This window comes from Micropterus salmoides, unplaced genomic scaffold, assembly GCF_014851395.1.
Source record: "Micropterus salmoides isolate LMB-PRFRI ecotype aquatic unplaced genomic scaffold, ASM1485139v1 Ms_hic_scaffold_16, whole genome shotgun sequence".
Taxonomy (NCBI): Eukaryota; Metazoa; Chordata; class Actinopteri; order Centrarchiformes; family Centrarchidae; genus Micropterus; species Micropterus salmoides.
In genome coordinates, this window is record NW_024040707.1 from 24,210,499 (window position 1) to 24,226,162 (window position 15,664).

Below are 15,664 nucleotides of genomic sequence, written 5' to 3' on the forward strand. Positions count from 1 at the left end.
CAAAAGAAAATCCACAACATAATTAAATTATTTAAAAAACAGGCTGTCAACGCTGAGAATGTCTTCTCAGGAGGACGTCAGTCAGGCCTCTGAGACCATATTTAAAATATTCTGGCTGATATTGTACAAATGTACACTCACACTTCGTGACTACTTCGACTTTTTAGTTGAACTTTGACCTTTCACCAAACCCATCATTCAACTGTTCACCATTGTCATTGGTTTCCTAATATCATCCTCTGTGCTCGCACAAATTTGGTAACATTTTAGTGCACTATCCTGCCTGAGCAGTTCCTCCCTACATGAATAGGTGTTCAACAGTTATAAAAAATGTGGTAACAACAATCTGGCATTCACAGGGGAGAAAACTGTCAGGATTAAGCTGTTGTAGGCCTACGATGTTTTATGAGAGCAGCTCCTCCCTCTTAAGGAGGCCACATGCCAAGGTAGTTTTTGTTGCTTTTTTAACTTTAATAGTTTTTTGTTTCAAATGAAAAGATTTAAGCATACTCAGGGTGCAAATTATACAGTGGAGGGGTCACCTTTTTTTCCAGGTCAAAAAGAAAACCTAGTACAGCGCAGGCGCGGGCTTCAGTAAACTAAATCTTACAATGCTTACAATATCCTTGCTTATTTAACTAATGTTTACAGTCTGTAGATGATGATAAATCAAATTCATTACACCAGTTCATGGGTGCCCCAACTTTTGTAGTCAGGTCAGTATTCTACAGCAAAACTTCCAGCAGGTCAGACACACAACAGCAGACCATCAGGACCACTCAAAACAGACCCACACAATGTTAAACCAGAACCAAAGACACTATCATTGAATACAGTCTGCATTATCATATCTAATTCCTAATTCTTATAATTTCAACTTTTAAGTTTCAACTTGTTTTTAGCAAATATCTCCTTTCCTCCTACTCATGTTGAATGAGAATGAAATGTAATCTGTGTTCAGTAAAACAATTGTCATGCAAAGTTGGGGAATTGGGAATTTTTGGTCTCTGGAAATAATATTAAACAGAGTACTGTTTAGACCTGCTTTATATAAAAAGTGCAACGAGAAGCCTTTTGTTATGAATTGGCGATAAAACTGAATACATCTGAAATAACAAGCCCGGATTTTAACATTTACCTAGCCAGGTAAAACTCCTGAATTCCACAGTGAAAACAAATATTGTGCTTATTGTAGAAAGACTCATAGAAAGACAAAAAGATAAAATGAAATAATAAAAATGAATATTTATTGTCAAACTGTGTATCTACAATAACTAATCCTCAGCTTCACTGCTCATGCTTAAGCACCCGTGTTGGCCTACATAAAATATGAAATGATATAGTGGTAATGAAATGAAAGAATGGGCTCTCAGCTAGCTAACATCACATAGCTCATTTAAAGTAAAATAAATGCTAATTATAAAACTCTTAAGGTAGGAAAGTTAGGTGTATTAAAGCAGCTAGATGGCTCGCTACTGACATTACCTTACAGCGTCTCCATCAGTGTGCGACGCGCTGGACTGAAGCAGACGGAGAAGACGTTCAACTAACTTGTCTATGAAGATTCTCAGTCATCCAGGTCATAGTTATCCAACAAAGGTTAAAATCAAGGGCAACTGGACTTGGTTGTAGATACTGGAAGACGTTTTGTCCCTCATCCAAAGGACTTCTTCAGTTCTGACTGACTGGCAGGGAAACTCAGCTATTTAACCTCAGTGGGGTCGTTGGCCCGGGTCATCGATACTGCTGGTTCGTTAGTGTTCCTTGTTGCTGTGACAACAGTCGTTACACTCATTAAGACTACCTGTGGCCAAGACTGAACGACCATCGTTGGTATCTTCACCTGAGGCCAATAGGCCAACTCCTCAGGTCAAGACTCTGCAGTCTACTTACATCTGAAGGACAGAGGACACTCGTTTGAGGACCACCAGGTGCACATTTTAGACAGAGAAGATGGATGGTTTGAAAGAGGTGTCAAGGAAGCCATCTACACCAGGGTTGAGAAGCCGTCATTGAACAGGGGAGGGGGTCTACGCCACCACTTATCCCCCACTTACAATGCTGTCCTTTCATCACTTCCCAGGAAACTCAACAAACGTAACCTATTGGCCTCAGCTGAAGATACCAACGATGGTCGTTCAGTCTTGGCCACAGGGAAGGGGGGAAAAGAAATGACAAACTAGGGTCTGGGAAGGATGAGCCCCCAGATCACCACAACTGTTGTACAATATCGGCCAGAACCTTTAAAATATGGATCACAGACACCGCAGTGAAGTTAGTCTTAAGGTGGATATTCGACAGACATTCACCCAGCACCCGGTGACGGCTTCTTACTTAGTTCACACAGTGTCGGCAGTATTAGCTCACCTCCAATGGCTCGCCTTTAAGTTTTGAACAGTCCTGCTCATTGACTTGGACGAATATTTGCCCATTTCTCTGTACAGAACAGCTTCAACTCTTGGATGTTGGTGGCTTTCCTCACATGAGCTGCTCGCTTCCTCAACCTTCCACAACATTTTGATCATTTTAAGGAGTTTTTACTTGGCCTTTCTAAAACATTCACTTTATTCTTCTTTTAAGGTAGGTGGGAAGGTAGACTTATTTTGTCATGATATAACAGGTTATAGAAATTGAGTTTGTAACTCCCTTCGGCTAGCAGACAATATACATTAATATAAAAGCAATTATAAAAATGGTAAACAGAAATAAACTATCATCACTGGAGCAGTGCTGAGGATGAATTAGAGTTTAATAGTCTGATAGCTTGGGGGGGAAAGCTGCTCTGCAGTCTGGTGGTGTGGCAGAAGAAACTTCTAAAACTCTTCCCAGAAGGCAGCAGGGTGAACAGGCTGTGGCTGGGTGGGTACTGTCTTTCAGTATCCTTTGGGCTCTGCGTAGGCACCTCACTTCACCAATATCACTGATGCTCAGTAGATGGGTACCAATGATCTTCTGAGCAGTTTTAATCACCCGCTGCAGACCCTCCAGTCCTGGGCTGTGCACAACCCATGCCAGTTAGTGATGTTTCCAGTCAGGATGCTTTCTAAAAGCTCCTGCTTTTGTAGCCCTCTCTCCAGTCTCTGCTGATGTCTCCGCTTTTCCTCCTTGATGCCAGCTTTCAGTCTCGCTCTGGCGGTGCTGTAGGCTTCTTTATCACCCAACCGAAAAGCTTTTTTGGCTCTGAATAGAGCCCTCACCTCTCCATTCATCCAGGCCTTCTGGTTGCGGAATGATTTTATCATCTAAGTGATCACCACATCATCAACACACTTGCTGATGAATGATGTCACTGATGTGAATCCCTCAAGGTTGATGTGGCTCTCCGCGGCGGCGGCCTCTATGAACATACTCCAATCTGTGCTCCCTAAACAGTCTTGCAGAGCTGCTGTAGCCTCATCTGTCCTCACGGTTTTAATTGGTGGCTTGACCCTTTTAATCAGCTGGGTGTAAGGAGGACTGGAAGAATGTAAACGGCAACAACAAAAACACTGGAGAATTATGTGGGCAGATAGTATGGCCAACATCTTACAATTAAAAATTCCACATCTAATAAACATTGTCCATCCACTTGTTTGAGCACCAGGCGTCATTTATGTACATACAGACCTTCTCCCCTTGTCTTACCAGACTCTTGTGTCCCGTCTGCGCGGAATAAACTCCTATTAGGTACACTGCTATGTACTCTTAACCCTTTGGTAGAACGACTTGTGTGCTTGGCGTTGTCTAGTTCGTCCGAAAATTGGCCGCTCTATCTATACCCTACGCGGGTTAGAGCTCAGTTTGACTGAGGGTGATTCTGTCCAGAGTTCACTCCGTGACGGAGTGGAAGTGGCGAGGGTCTAGTTTTGGGAAGGCGTGCCCAGTTCTAAATTCTCCCTATATCTGATGCTTGCAAAGTGACAATTAAGGAGACTTGTTTCTGTGTCTATATGATTTCCCCTCTTTGAAATACCCATCATGGCATTTGCCTTGAGGTTTGGTGTTTCTTAGTTACTTCTATGAATACCAATCAAATTGTTTTTTACTTAATTTCTATTGTGAATAAATTCGTTATAAGACCACCTTATGTGTGAACATCTTGAAACAACTAGCTACAAGTTCAACGGTTTTCTTAAAACTATTGTAGAATAAGAATAAACTATTTTTAATGGTAAACACTATTTGGGACAGATGTGAGAGTAGATTTTAAATTTGATTTGTGTCTTTCACTTTAAAAGAAGTATTTCTTTTGTCAGTGTCATTTGTGTTTGTAGTGTTTAGCCAGGAGACCTAAATAAAACCATCAGTTCATAAAACTACTACTTCATCGCTCCATACTTCATGTTTATTAACTGAACCCCCTCAAAAGCACAATGAATAGGAGCTGGGTGTTATAGAAAGTAATTTATTACACAAACCAAAGCCAGTTTACAAATACAGTTCCTAGTCTTGTGCGTGTATGGTCTAGTATGAACAAACCCACATTTCATATTTACAGACTTTGCATACATCACTGCTTCAGTATCCAAAAATAGGATTTAAAAATACAATAAAAAGCAGAATTAAAAATGATTTACACATAAGACTTAATTGTTTTTTCAGCCAAGTTTGTGTTCAAAACTAACAAACATAAAAAGAGCCAGCACATTGTCCTAGCAATGCTCTAGACAGGCAGCAGAGAGGCCAGTCTTTCTCCTGACTGCAACAACAGAATTTGGAAGGGATGATTGAATGGGTCATTCGAAATAATCAGAAATTAACATAATAAACTAAAGCAATGACACAAGCAGTCTTCCACCTATTTTAAATAATAAGATTGATTTATGATTTTTTTAAAAGCAGGAAATAAAAAAAATAAAAAAGGAAGGTATAACACTGGTTGATGAATCCCAAATGTGACTGGCCACACTATTAATAGTGTGGAAAGACCTTTAAAAAAATACCCACAAATTTAAAAACATTGGTAAATTCTGCAAGTTGATAGTGATTACCAACGTGTTTTACCCCAAAATCAATCTGGATGCCCAACGTGACAGTTCTGGCATTTCCATGAACAGTATTCTGGATTAAAAAGGTTATGACATTTGTGTCTGTTCTTTTATGTTTAACTGTACATTTGACTTTAATACATGCCTACACAAATAAAATTAAGTTGTTCATCCCAAATAAAGAGATCAGTGGTGTGCATGTAAACAATAGTCTCCTCTAAAACCAGAGGGAAGATGAGCACCAGCAGTCAGCTTTGTGGAACAAGAGATGGGAGCTGAGCCATGGCAGTTTGTTTGCTCAGGATGTTATGCAGGGCGGGAAGCTACCTTTGTCATCAAGTAGGACCATAATTTACCTGCTACTTCCACTGATTCAGTGCAAACAATGTTTTTAGTGTCAAAGAACCTTCAGGTGACAGCTCAGTACACAAACCAAGTTTCAATGTCCAGCCCCGACACTTAAGGCTTCACATTGCTGCTACTATGGAAGTTAAGTAAACTGTACACTGCCCTTTACAACACTATTATGGTAAGATACCTAATATGCAACGCAGCAACTGGAATACAGAGCCACTTTGAATTACAACACACATGATGCACAGAAAAAGTTTTACTTTTCTTATTTTCTGCCGACTGAAACTGAACTAGCTGCAGTTTATCTACAAAAGACCCAAAACCTGACAGCACATCACAACATTGTGGATCCAACAACCCTCTCAGGCCAAACCTTTCCAAAATACAAATGCATGGTGATTAACTTTGGGGTTGCTCAAATAACCCGCCCTGGTCACTAGAACATATAACAGTTAAACTGAAAAAAAACAGAAGGAAAACTAAGTTTTGATATGGTTTGGTGTATGCAGTCTATGCAATCACGGTCATGCCCACAAACTATACTTCATCACCCTAATTCCAGGTATTAACACATGGGAATAAATAGTTCACTGGTGGCCATTTACAGTGATACTCATTAACTGTGCTCTGTTTGCCCTAATCCAGCTGTCAATCCATCCAGCAAGGAAAGTTTTTTTGTTGTCCACACTGAAAACAGTCAATTGAACATCCCATTATTCCACAGAAAATGTATCAGGTTTACCAGTCCACTAGATCTTTGTTTAATTATTTTAGAAAGGACTGGGATCTCCTAATTATCTTTATCAGTGTCTGTGGCTTGTTGAAAAGACACAATGTACAAGTGTTCGGCTGGTGGTAATTTCCCAACTCGATAGTAAACCTGCAGGGTAAAGAGCCAAATGGTTAACAACATTTACTGTGCTCCCTCCTCCATCCATCAGTCCCTCTCCATAAAAGCTTTGCAAATCCTAGGCAAAATTCAGTCCAACAAAGGGATTTTTACAGCTGCAGTCACTTACTGCACTCGTTTCTCCATCTACCCCCATCAAGTGATCCATCCCTCCTTCCCTCCCACACTCCAGGTGAAAACTATGTCCAACTGTGTTGGCCATTTTACAGTAGCACACATTTATTGCTCTTCTTGCCACGGCGAGCCTGCAGTGCTGCCCTGGTGGCCATCTCGAACACCTCCCTCACACCGTCCTTGGTCTTAGCAGAGCACTCCATGTAACCAAATGCTGCAATCCGGCCTGCCATGTCCCGGCCTTCCTCTGACTTCACTGGCTCCTATTCAATGAGGAGAAAACCAATTTAGCGTAGGAACACATTCAGAAGTCTAAAAAAACCCAAAAAACTAGCTAATAAAGCCAACTACTACTTTAAATGCCAGTGAAAGTTGTGATGTTTATACTATTTTACCAACTTCTCTGTACTTCAATGATGCATATAGTTAAGGGGAAACAGAATTAGGTGATAGGGGTCACGCCCTGAACACATCTACCCTTGTGATGCTAAATTGCAATGCATTTTAGGATTCATCCAATGGTGAAGGGACTGATTACCCAGGCCCCCAATGGGGGGAGGACCCTTGAAATGCCTGGAATAAAAATTTGTTTGTTGTTTGCAATGTTTTATTTCTAAGTAAGTGGTTGTGTAACACAAGTCAGAAGTGGTGAAACTAGATGCTTGGAATGGGTCTCAAGAATAAGTGTGCAAAAATGGCTTGATAGCTCCCGAAGCTAATAGTTTAGATTGAAGGCAGGAATCTAGCTTGATGCATATTTGCATAGTAGGCTAGAACATAAATTAACGACAAAAAATATGTATCATTAGTCTATATATAAAAAAACGGAAGCACAATGTAACAGTTTTCACACAGGGATTCACCTCTGGGTCTCAACAGTTCAATTAATTTGAACTTTAGTTGAGTCAGATTTTGTTTGAAAAATTACGGCTGGTCAAACTTTGTAAACATGGAGCGTTTGCCACGTAAGAATAACTGTCAAGTAATAACCCGATTGATCGGGAACAATTCACAATAGCCTTATTGCAACAATGCATTTATTGTCCCCTTTTAAATAGTGTGTACTAGAATTTTATTTACCACCACATGATTACACTCGAATGATAAAATGTGCCTGAAATTCAGAAAAATTTTAACGGAGAACACGTAATTTTGGGAAATAATCAAACGGAATCTGGCAAAAATTAAAACGTATTTCATAGGGCCCTATCCATGGATTTATCTCCCCATATCAGAGTGTAGCGTAACTGTAGCAAGTGCATGTCGAAGAGGAACGAAGAAGGTGACGAGCCTACACAGGTAAAAATAAGTGCGCTGCATCTATGGTGACACCAAATGTCCACATTAGACGCCCGCTCCGTGACACTACTAGTTTTGGAGAGATCCAAAAAATCCTAGGGGAAATACTGCATAATAATAGCGCCACCTACTGATCAACAACTGTATTTAATTCCTTTGCCGCAATGACCAAACTCACCCAACAGCTATGCTGATATGTCACGGCCTGGGAGGTGTGAGGGCCTGCTCGACGCTGCTCGCAGTTTTAATTGTTTGTTGTAGTTAGATGGCGTCATGTTTTAGTGCCTTATGAACTGGCCTACCTACTCTTTGCATTTTCAGGTGTCAGTGTGATTATTTGAAGCCCCACCATGCCCCCATTCACTCACAAGAACCCCATCAGCAGAATACTATAAATTGTTATACATCTTAATGTAATTTAAAAAGACAGGTCTAAATTGTAATTTGAGTCAAGGACAAAAACATTTTTAATTAAAAAGGTACCTGCTTCATCTTGGCCAGCTCTCGGCGTGTGTGCTCATCATTGCGTAGGTCTTTCTTGTTTCCTACCAGGATGATAGGAACATTGGGACAGAAGTGTTTGACCTCTGGGGTCCACTTCTCTGGAATGTTTTCTGTGATGGAAAGAGACCAGAGAACAAAGAAATAGATTAGTACTCACTGGCCAGAGATCTTGTCAGATTTTGTGTGTATTATCTAAGACAATTTTGGTTGTCAAACTCAACTTTAATGCATGGCCCATTACAATAGAGTTAAAACATCTAAAATAAAACTTTCCAGCAACAGGAGGCCACCACAGCTGAACAAAGGAAAAAGTGATAGAACTATAAAACCAGTACCATTCTTGCCCTGTCACAGTGGAGCGTATGTCTCAACTAAAGGAAGTCTAAAAACAGGAAGTCTCTATAACCAAAGTATATAATCCCAAAAACTCTTAGGACACGCTGGTGCCATTTATTTTGCTTCAACTGAAAAACCAAAGAAACTGACAATTAAACTCTTGCATAAAAGTTTGAGCAATTACCTTTATCTTTAAATTAGTTAGAGAGCAATCAAATGATGCCAGTATATTGATTAGACTAACATTTACAAAAGTAATTTTATTTAAAATGTGAGTCACTTCAATTCATTGATTACTAAAAAGCATCAACGCAAATTCTTTGCATCAACGCTTCGTTTAATTCATATAACTATATAGCACACTGTTTCACACGGACATTTATTACTGTGGCACATCGCGCTTACGCTGTGTTAACACAACGTGACTATGACGGCGCTGCTTGCAAAGTGGAGGAAGAGAGAGAAAATAGTGGGATGAAGTAGAAAGTGTCCAAAGTATGGGATTATTTCAAGCCAAAAGAAAAACCAACTCTGTAATGTTACCGTCCGTCCACCGTAAAAACGAATCTACCGCAACAGCACAGCGGCACCTGATCAGAAAGCACCCGGTGTTCTGCCAGCGGACCACACACAAGGTAACAGCAACTTTAGCATTTAACTGAAATCATGATTGAGTTGAAGGCTAGCCAAAGTAAGCAGCAGGCCTCAGCTGAAAATGTCCACACGGCGTTTGTTGTTCTCCTGGTTGGGCCGTGACTTTGGGTTTTAACGCCATAGCCATGAGTTAACTGGGTGTCGGGGAGCCAAACCTTAGCATTACTTTTATAGCACTCAGGTGATGGTTGTGAGTGCTAAAATCATCGTTAGCTGCAGCCCTACTTTATTTTCACCTTATTTTATGCAAACCCTTTTCCACATGATCAGGGAAGTTCTATTCATAATAATTATGACAGAAAAGGCATGGCTTGTTGTTTTACAGCATTTCTCCATGCATGCCTAATGATTTGTATGTGTTGGTGTATGTGCAAATGCAAGTGGTATTAATAGTCACAACAGCTGGTCACACTACAGACCACAAAAATTCTTTCTTCTTATGAAAAAGGAAAATAGGGTAGTGCATAAGAAAGACAAAGATGTGGTAATTTATGTCATGCTTGAATGTGTGAAGATGTGTGTCTATACGTGTGTGTGCACACGGTTTGTACCAGAGACGTTTTATAGTGACATACCACATTTAGAATCTTCAATACAACTCTATAGGGAAAGCCAAAGACAGCGGTTCTCCCGCCCCTCCTGTTAGAAAGCCAATCGTCTTCTTTTAACAGCCGAGGAAGCAAAACCAATTGTGTGGTTTCACTGACGCAAGGGTCTACTACGCATGCATCACTACTACCACACATGCGTAGTAAAACCGGTTAGGAAAAACCTTTTTTAAAACCATATTTTGGGGCAAAGCCGTCAAACTTTTTAAGCAATTTATAGGGTTTTACTGCCGATTCTGTCCCTGTGACCAGTTAAAGTGAAGTTCTGGCTCTCTCCCCATCCAATTAGATAGGGGCCTGGCGTTGTTAGTCAGAAACAACTGTCCAAAGGCGTTACCAGGATGGCTGCCAAGTGGCATGAGTTGTCTATAAGGACTTTGTTTGTACTCACCCAAGCTGTCAGGACTGTCTATGGAGAAGCACATGAGGATGACATCGGTGTCTGGGTAGGAGAGGGGTCTCAGCCTGTCGTAGTCCTCCTGCCCCGCAGTGTCCCAGAGAGCCAACTCCACCTGAGAATATGGGGGGAGCGAGAAAAAAAAAGGGGAACGAGAAAGGGAGGACAAAGAAAAGACACAGAGTGAGAGAAGTCAATACACCATGTCAATTCAGACCTACACAACTGACACGCTGAAGCCAGCAAATAACATTTGATAAAAAACATCAGCGAACATCATGTAATGTGTGTTTGTTTGTTTATAATTGTGGAACCATTTTTAAGTCAAGGTGAAACAACACAGATTTGATGGGTTATACTGGGAGTTCTAATGCTGTCACTGAAGTAATGACTCTTTTATAGTTTCCTTAGTCCTGACCAGGAACTATAAAATGACAATTTTCATTATTGCCCAACACATTACGTATCACTGATGCACGAAAGAGACTATGGTACACACTGCGTAGGTGTGGAAGTGGCAGCTGAACGCATACGAACATCCTTGTTGATACTTGGAAAGGAAGAAAACTTTACACACGTCAGCCTGTAGATAGCCTAAAATCCTTTCAATTTCACTCAGCCAGCTCCTGTACACCCCCCCCTTCCTTTTTTTAAATTACAGATCTACATGATTCACGTAGGTCAGATTTTCAGGTCGGAAAAATCACATCCCTGGTTTTATTTAATTGTCATTTTGTGTCATTACACTTACTCTGAAAATTGAGAATAAAGTAATTTGATAGAAAATATTTTGATAATTGAGCTGCCTAATGATTCTGCACACCAATAGTTGCGGAGTAATTCCACACACTTATATATTCTCCCGAGCAAGACAAAACCTGCTTTTCCTTAGTTAAACATTCAGGTTTGAGGTTCAATTATATTTTGGATTGACTGAGAGCACTGTTTGTTCAACGATAAAATGAATCCTGAGAAATACAATTTGCCTAATAATTGTGCATGCAGTGTAAATGCCATTTGTACACCAAGTAAGAGAGTCACTTAACAACTGGATCAATTCATCTACCCAGAGGCACAACTCTGAAATGATAGTACATGGAAAAGACAGATAGTAGTGACAGAATCCCTACAATTGTCTCACCTGTTTACCATCCACCTCTATGTCAGCAACGTAGTTCTCAAACACGGTGGGGACATAGACCTCAGGGAACTGGTCCTTGCTGAAGACAATCAAAAGGCAGGTCTTTCCACAAGCTCCATCCCCCACTATGACCAGCTTCTTACGGATGGCTGCCATCCCTGCAGAAGATACAGAGGAAGACAGAGTTTATGATCAAGGAGCCACAGGAAAAGCATGACGAACTAAAGAGGATGAAGTAGAATCAGAAATGCAAAGTGTCCTCCATTGTGTGTTGCTTCGGTGCAGCCATTGCCCAAGTTACATGAGTGAGCTCACTGTATTTTGCTGGGTCACAGCTCTGCACTAACCTTTCCCCCTCAAGGAGCACACATGCTCCTAAATGAAAACAATTAGGAGCACACAAAGAAATTTAAGAGCACAGTGAAAAATATTTAAGTTGCATAGAGTTTATTAACAAACAATTTCTTATATAAGACGTGGTATTATGCTCATTTTTAGGTTTAAAATCTTACTTAGGGGTTGTACCAGAACAGGTTTACATGGTTTAATTTTCAAAAAACACCATATTTTTACTTACTGCACATTGATTTTAGCTATGGAGTGATACATCTTGCCTCTACATGATCTTTGTTGGGAGTCGCACATGTGCAGTTCCTAGTTAAGGACTACTAGCCAATCAGAAGCAGAGAAGGGCGGGTCAGTCAGAAGCCGCTAAACACAGCTTCGTTTCAGCTGTACATCCCCTTACCAGCTTAGCAACATAGACTGAGAGTTTCAGAGTGGTGAGTTATCAGGTAACAAAAGTATCTTTCATCCATAAAGTTTTAACTGAGCTGCCTACATCACAGTAACAACTCCACTGACTTCCTGGAGGGTAGCTGGTGTTTGGACTGGTTTTCCACCGGTGGTTTTGAGGGCGTGTCGGACTAGCCGCTTGGCGAGCATTATGACGTGAATTTTGCTTTCTTCCCTGTGTCATCACAGGGATGAAACAGTGTTTCCCCTATATTCATTCATTCAGTCAGGAGTGGAGGTGTGCCTCTGCTGAATTATGGACAGCCTACTGAAATTTCCCACGATCATTAAACAATTCGCTACTAATGTTTTCACTCGCACACTGCGCAAGCACGGTAACTTTAAACGCTTGGCTAGCTTCCTCTCCTCGTTCTTCACAGAACATCTATGTGAAAGGTGCTGTTATAAGAGCAGCGTAACTCCTGTATGGAATTGAGAGGTGCGTAGCGAGTGTTTGATTGTTCGAGCGGCAGAAAGTGATGGTGAATACGAACAGAGCAAAATTATCTGCCAGCAAATGTACGTGCCGGTTACGGTGTGTCAGCTTCTCAAAACCAAGACCAGTCAGTCTGTTTCCTAAGAAGTTGTGTATTGGGGTTTTATATTCAGACACACAGCAGGGTGCAATATGCGTACAAATCTTTTTCGCTCCACCTCTGCTGCTACAACTTCATCCTAGGGGAAACACTGTGTTAACAATGAGTGATCATAAATTTTGTCTTGATTTGTCAATCAAGTATATTTCTGTTGTTTGTCCCCAACACCATATCACCTGTCTCTAGATCTAATTTATAGAGTTGTTGTCTAAAAAGACCAACTCACACCCAGAATATTGTTACACCATCAATAGCTTCCAGTGTTCTGTCAAACTGGCTAGCCACTGATGGGTTCAACCAGGAAGATTGCTTCTTCACAACAAATAGCTACTGTCCGCAGTGGAAGAATGGGTGGGGGGGCCTAGCCACACTCAACACTAAGCGAGACCCACACAGACAAATGACTTCCATGCGAAGATTGTTCATGACAAAACCTTGTATCAGAAAAGTGTAAAACTATCATCCCGGTGTGCTCTATGGTCACTGACATCTTCTTAATTTTAACACAGCCGTATTTTGTATGTTTAAGTTAACTAACACTAGCTCCTATTTAAGAAGTGACGCTGAGACTTTGGGAAGCCGCCTGGTCAGCCGAGGCAAGTCGTGAAAAAGCGTCATTGTGTGGCTAAAGGCTGGATCGCCAGTCCAGGCCGGTCTTTACGCTCAGATTTATAAGCATCAGTTTAAGTTTTAGACTCTGGCCAAGGTCTTTCGTTCACAGGAGTTCCTACACTCAGAATACAGATGTTGTCTCCTCGGCACAAATGCGCGGCCATTGCGGAAATTGAGCTTAGTTGGGGGAAAGCTAATGTAGCTACAGTTAGCTAACCTCGCTAGCTTTTAGCTTTGATACCACGGCCTCTTAAAGCTCCGGGCAACTTTTAAAAGAATCCTGTCAGCATTTAAAATAAACAATACGAATAACCCGCCACTTCATAAAGTCGCTTACCTGCAGTTTAAGTGGATAGCAGTCGGATTTTTCAGTGTTTCCCGGAGCAGTGTTGCTTTGTCGACCAGTCTAGTCGGCCGCCGTTTCCACCCGTCTCAGCTGATACTTCACGGGGGCGCGCCGCCAGGGTTTGTGGTTTGTAGCTGGGGGGAGGGGTGACGGCCATGGACCCGAGAGCCACACCTTCGCGGACACGAGGTGTACGAGCACTAGGAGCAGAGTAAATTACTGGCCAGTCAACTGAATACGTCTGTAATGAATATTAAATGATAAAAATGGAGGTGAAAATGCATTTGAATTGAAAACTAGAACGGGCATTCACTATAGTAAATGCGTGTTAGAGCTTTCAGCTGTTGTGGCTACTACCAATGCTGCTGCTCCATCAGCAATTTCAAGGCCTTTAGCGCTACCTACAGGTAAAAAAAAATCACATGCCACAGACTAATTCAGTTAAATATTGAAGTAGCAATCAGCGTTGGACGGGCGCATCAGATAGTGTCAAGTATAACCAGCTGCAGCCTGCAGACCGTGACGGAAGTTGAACTTCCAAATATGGTTTGTCCCAGAAGACACTGCGCACAGAACGTGATGACGTTCATCTCGGCTTACGTACATGATAGATCCTAATGCAAACCGTTTTATTCTTTAGAAGCCAACAACAGAACTTTAAATACACTTCTGAGAAGTTTTTAGGCGAGAAATCAACTGTGTAGATTTCGGAGATCGGCAGTTTTACGAAAATTGGCAGCGAATCGAAAATGTGTTTAAACGTTTTCGGAGTTGAGAAGCTCCGCAAGTGCCGACGGGTGTTATATAGCTGCAGTAACGTTACCGGAGGCTGCACAGCGACACAATGGAGGTTAACGGATAGGGTTAACCGGTCGACATGCATATAATCAATAACTTTAGGCACACACCCTGGTTGGGGTAAGAGGAATATACTTCGGGGGGCTGTCAGGAATAGCCAGCTAGCTGCGGTTAGCTCCCCCAGGCCCAGTCACACAGACCACTGCAGCCAACACAGCAGACGTGTCCAGCAACAGCTGATAATGTTCGTACCGCTGTTATTCCGTCAATAAATTCTCAGTAATGTTAAGTTTTAACCAGAATCGAGACACATCTGGGTCGTGATGTAACATTACAGAATATTCTTGGTTTGTGAAACTTAAAATCACTTTGGAAGAAATAAAATATACAACAGTGGTATGAATTGAAACATTGCTTTATTATTATCATTAGGCTATTATAAATAAGTATTTGCAGGAATTATAGTATAAATATACTATATTAATAATATAAGTATAGTATAGTAAATATTAACACATATCGTACACTGATTACTACGCTGACACTTGACACCTTTTTTTTAACAGCTTTTTTTCATTTAACAACTATGCGTGGACCGAGCGGTCGAGATAAACGTCATCCCGTTTTGTGCGCTGTGGCTTCTGGGACAACCCATATATGGAAGTTCAACTTCTGTCACATTTGTCTGTTTTTTTATATACAGTCTATGGTTTGTCTGCGGGCTGCAGCTGGACCCTCTCGATAGTGTTGCTCTTTGGACGCTTCACGAAATATTTAACTCACTTCCTGTGTTATCTATGTGGTGCAAAGGAGCACTCAGTAACGATACGTTATGTCCCAGTACATCAAGTGTGGAATAAAATGTCTCTCAATGTCACTGTCTGTATTCCAGCTCCTGATAGCGTAACCACATTTCAAGGACCGTAGTACTTTTACGACAGAACCATCTACTGGATTGGCGGAGGTCATGCACAGCAACACGAAGGAGGTTAACCCTGTCTGCTAGCTGTAGGGGTAACCAGCTGACATGCATATATAATCAATAACTTAGGTTGAGGCACACACTCAGTGTTGGTTGTGGTAAGGGTAATTGGTTTCGGGGGGCTGCAAAGAGTAACACATACTGGCTAGCTAGCTAGGGTCCTGGAATTGCAGTTCCGGTCCTAGGATTGCAGTCCTGAAACTCCAGCCTCCGGTACTGCAGCTACATGCTACTCCCGTGTCCACCAAAGC

General features: G+C 41.4%; 1 protein-coding gene across 1 annotated transcript; it reads right to left on the bottom strand.

Moving 5' to 3' along the window:
• Window positions 1-4,364: 4,364 nt before the first annotated feature.
• Window positions 4,365-13,778, bottom strand: rhoab (ras homolog gene family, member Ab). The gene is made up of 5 exons (XM_038723015.1): window positions 13,625-13,778; window positions 11,285-11,442; window positions 10,138-10,258; window positions 8,128-8,258; window positions 4,365-6,608 (listed from the first exon to the last, which is right to left on the bottom strand). Exons 2-5 carry the CDS (start codon window positions 11,438-11,440, stop codon window positions 6,435-6,437), a joined length of 582 nt encoding a protein of 193 aa, XP_038578943.1. The 5' UTR covers window positions 11,441-11,442; window positions 13,625-13,778; the 3' UTR covers window positions 4,365-6,434.
• Window positions 13,779-15,664: the final 1,886 nt, after the last annotated feature.

Excerpts from the sequence above, each read along its gene's own strand:
- rhoab (XM_038723015.1), bottom strand. The coding sequence starts at position 11,440 with ATGGCAGCCATCCGTAAGAAGCTGGTCATAGTGGGGGATGGAGCTTGT. Across the intron at positions 10,259-11,284 it reads TAGAGGTGGATGGTAAACAG|GTGGAGTTGGCTCTCTGGGA; the intron begins GTGAGACAATTG and ends CCATATTCTCAG. Across the intron at positions 8,259-10,137 it reads AGACAGTCCTGACAGCTTGG|AAAACATTCCAGAGAAGTGG; the intron begins GTGAGTACAAAC and ends TTTCCATCACAG.